General features: G+C 43.6%; 1 protein-coding gene across 1 annotated transcript; it reads right to left on the bottom strand.

The window, feature by feature from the left end:
* Positions 1-1,341: 1,341 nt before the first annotated feature.
* LOC101973715 (coiled-coil domain-containing protein 71L) lies at positions 1,342-3,909 on the bottom strand. The gene is given in 5 exon segments (XM_021721629.3): positions 1,342-2,186; positions 2,189-2,331; positions 2,334-2,384; positions 2,387-2,533; positions 3,786-3,909. Coding segments are annotated over 5 exon segments (864 nt in total). The 3' UTR covers positions 1,342-1,787.
* Between the last annotated feature and the right edge of the window lie 409 nt (positions 3,910-4,318).

Below are 4,318 nucleotides of genomic sequence, written 5' to 3' on the forward strand. Positions count from 1 at the left end.
ACTGGCATAAAATTATATATATAATTTTTTTTTCAAAACAAGAACACTGAAATGAAAGTCACAACATTTCTACTATGGACTATTAAACTTAAAAAAATTATTTCAGAAAGCTATGCCATTTGAATTCTAGGAAAACAAGAGTAAAAATCACAACTCTCATTATTCTCCTAATAAGCTGCCAAGCAGAGATAAACCTTTGTATTGAGGGTTTCACATGCCAAGTTCCAGCCCAGTATGGATAGTTCCATGGCAGAATACTTGAATTTGAAATAATTGTGGTACAAAAACACTACTTGACCCTTTAGGTATTGCAGTAAAAGCTGGCTGTGGCATCACTGTCTAATAACCAGTAAGTCTTGCTGCCACCATTGACCAAAGGCACTTGGATAATCAAGAATTCCACACTAGGCTATATGGTATACACACTATTACAAAAGTGTAAAATAAGGGTCAGTACTCTGGGTGGCTTACCTGTTTGATTTCTGTGGCCTTCAGCTATCAAACAAAGACTACAAACATAACTATGAATGGAAAAAAAGAAAATTCACAGGACAAAAAAGTCAACTAATTGTCATAATGTTTACAAATGTGATGAACACTAGTCTTGGCATTTCTTGTTATCCAACAATAAAAACAAAGGGATCTATTTTGTCCAAAGTAACTTCAACCAGTTACTTGATACCAAGAAATGCCCCCACCCTTCTCTATAGATCATGTTGAGGTTTCTAATGGGCATTCTGTTTGTCACTTTATTGACAACGTTTGCACACATTCATCTCTCCTATGTGACTTCAATTTTAAAAATTATTATCTTCTCATTAATATTCTTGGATTTTTATGTTTGACCAGGACATGTTGCCAGATTATCTCCAATTGAATTCCAGTCATTCCTGCAACACCACCAAAAGCCATGTGGTTTCAATGCACTTCAATTTTTATTCAATTAAAAAAGAATTCAACAAGTCAACTTTTCATAAACAAAACTTTGTATGAGTATGCTACCATTTGCTTTAGGAGCTCAGTAAATATAAACATTAAACTTCAATATAAAATCTTTTAGAAACACCTTTAAAACGTTAAGCAATTGGACTTTACATCTCTTTTGTTTGTAATCACTGAGCCCACGAAAATCAAAGCCATATAAATTCTTGCATTACTAACAGTCAAGCTTGAACCTCTCAAAAAAAAAATATTTGGTCAAAGCTTTGAAATTCAGTAAAAATTCAGAAACGAGTGGGATTCAGAATACCCTGAGCACAAACGAGTGCAACACCACAAAACATGTTTGATCTTCCGTCCAGAAAGAGGGGTGGCAGTCAAAAAGAAAAATGGAGGCGGGGGTTAAAGAGCAAGCAAATTCTGGCTTTTATTACACAAGCACGAAAACAAATTCCTTTGGAAAAGAATGACTTCTTCGGAGGACTTCCAGACCAGTGAGGTAGAGTCCGAAAGGGAGAAAACCAATCTGCCCCTATAGTCCTGGAGACTTCTCAATCTGGGGTTCGGAAGCAAAGGGACTTCCCCTGTGAGTCCTGCAGTCTCCTCCTTCGCAGACGCGGTGCGGGGAGGCGGCAGAGGGTACACCTGTCCCGGAGTTCCAGATGCGGGGACGCATCCCGGGGGCGCTGGGTAGGGAGGCCATCCCGGGACTTCCTCGCACGCCTAAAGTGCACTAGGGGACAGTCCTGGTGGAGTCTGTAAACACTCGACTGACACTTGTTCATTTCTCCAAGCAGAAACTCTATCTTGGGCCTGGGACCTGCAGGAGGCGCCCTCGGGGCGGCGTCTCAAGCCCGGGGCACCGGGAAGCGGTGGAGCCTCACCACGGGTTCCAGGTCCACTCGCAGGACTTGGCGCGCCTTGCATCGCGCCGCCGCCAGGCTGCGCTCGCCCCACACGTCGCCGCCTACGCGGATGGTGGGGAAGGTGGTCAGCGTCGGGGTGGCTGCCCTCCAGGTCTCCTCCAGGGTGCGGCCCCCGAAGCAGGGCTCGGGCGCCGAGAGTTTCTCCAGGCAGGACTCCTCGGGGCCCGCCGGCGGCGGCGGCAGCAGCGGTGGCGGTGACGGTGGAGGCGGCGGGGGCAGCCGGGGCCACCTCCTGCCCGCGGCAGTCGCCCGGGCTCCGCGGCGCCTCCTCCTGGCCTCCCGGCGCGCAGCCGGCCGGCGCGTCAGGCCGCGGGAGGTAGGGGGCTCCGGGGGTCAGGCACCAGGGCTTGGCAGGAGGCGTAGCCGTGGACGTGCTTGCTGCGCAGGATGTGCGGGGAGAACTGGTGCTTGAGGCTGCAGAGGAAGCTCCAGAGCTCCGCATCGGAGCTCATGAACTCCGTGCTGCGGGCATGAACAGCTTGAAGGCATCGCCCAGCGCCTTGGTGCTGTCGGCCAGGACAGTTGCGACCGGGAGTACACCACCTTCTCCTCCCGCGCCTCCAGCCCGGCCCCTCCTCCCGCTCTAAAGCCGCCGCCCCAGGCGGCCGTGTGGCGGGGCCGGCGCCGGCGCCTCTTCGCCTCTTCACGTTGCGCCGCATCGGAGGCCACTCAAGGCCGCCCGCGCTTGCCTGGTCTCGCTGTCGCCGCCGAGCCCGCCCGAGTCTGGCTTGGCTCCGCTGTGGTGGCCTCCCCTTTTTTTTTTTTTTTTTTTTTTTTGGTACCAGGGCTTGAACTCCGGGCACTTGACCTCTGACCTACATACCCAACCCTATTTTGTAATTTTATTTAGAAACAGGGTCTCACTAAGTTGCTCAGTGCCTTGCTTTTGCTGAGGCTGGCTTGGAACCCGCAGTCCTCCTGTCTCAGCCTCCCCAGCCTTGGTATTCCTGGGGTGTGCCAGGGAGCTCAGTTTCCTCTTTAGAATTCTGGCCAGCAGTAACCCTCCTCCTTACTTGTCTTCAGAATGACTCTTTTCATGTGTAATGTCTATCCTCTGCAGAAGTCAATACTGTCTAATCAAGGCATTATACATTTATTCCATAAATGTTAGGATTTGTGGAAATGTATGTTTAGGAATAACTTTTCAATATTACACAAAAAGCTAGACACTGAATACTATGTATGCACTGATGACAACTGGGTTTAAAGGCATCTATGTGTGATTAAGCTTGTTTAAACTCTGGAGAATGTAGAGCTTATTGTTCACTTAAACTTTTACTGTAATACTGCTGATATACATAAAATATCTTTGAAATTAGTTCAATATTAAGAAACAAAATGAGAATAAATATCACTGATTCTTATCATTTATGGGTAGGATCTACATTTAAAATACTTAAAACTTTGCTAATATAAACTATTTTAATTGCTAATTTTTTTTTTTTGGAGCGGGTAGTGGTGGTTGAACCCTGGGCCAGCAGCTAAGCCACTAAGCAATATCCCTAGCCCATTTAATTTTTTTTTTTAATTTTGAGACAGGGTCTTGCTAAGTTGCTGAAGCTGACCTGGAACTTGTGATCCTCCTATCTCAGCCTCCAGAACTGCTGGGATTATACGCATGTGTGCCCAAATCCAGCCTTAATTGCTAATTCTGCTAAATAACTTCATAAAATTTGGAGTGATTTTTGCTCTTTTGCATAAATAAAGAGATGTCATATGTAGGTTCAAAATTTATGTTGAGTTATATGCATTCATGAATATGTCAAAATTAACAATGTAAACTATAATGTACTAAAACAAATAAAAAGAGAGAAAATAAATTTATGTTAAATAATATGAAAATTCACAATACTTTTATATCTGGTAAAATATTTTATTTTCACAGAAAAATTCATTTAAGCACTTTTTCCCCCTTCTTACCTATTTCATCTTTCCTCATATCTTTCAGCTTATCTACAGTAAGATTTTTTTCTTCTAATCTTGTTAGAATGTGTGGTGGTAACACTGAGAGGCTGAGAAAGGAGGATTTCATGTTGAAAGCCATTCTCAGCAATTTAGCTAGGCCCTGAGCAATTTAGTAAGACCCTATTTCAAAAAAAAAAAAATAGAAAGGGTTAGAGATGTGGTTCAGTGATTTAGGGCCTGTAGTTTCAATCCCTAGTACTAAAATAAATAATTAAAAGAAAAAAAGTAAAAAAGGACTAAGGATATATTTCAGTCATAGAGAGCCTTTCAGTTCAATCTGTAGTATTACGAAAAACAAAACAAAACAAAACAAAGAAAAGAAATGAAAGACAAAGAAGACAAAAAATAACTTACTTTATTTCACATGATGGTTTAAATATATGAAGATTTTTTTTTTTACCATAGCAGTTTTTAAAAGTTATAAATTAAATGAGCTGTAGGTTTAGGGAACAATTTTCTTTCAGTACTCAATATTTAAAATCAGAGAC

The sequence above is a fragment of the Ictidomys tridecemlineatus genome, unplaced genomic scaffold, assembly GCF_052094955.1.
Source record: "Ictidomys tridecemlineatus isolate mIctTri1 unplaced genomic scaffold, mIctTri1.hap1 Scaffold_96, whole genome shotgun sequence".
In the NCBI taxonomy this organism is placed as follows: domain Eukaryota; kingdom Metazoa; phylum Chordata; class Mammalia; order Rodentia; family Sciuridae; genus Ictidomys; species Ictidomys tridecemlineatus.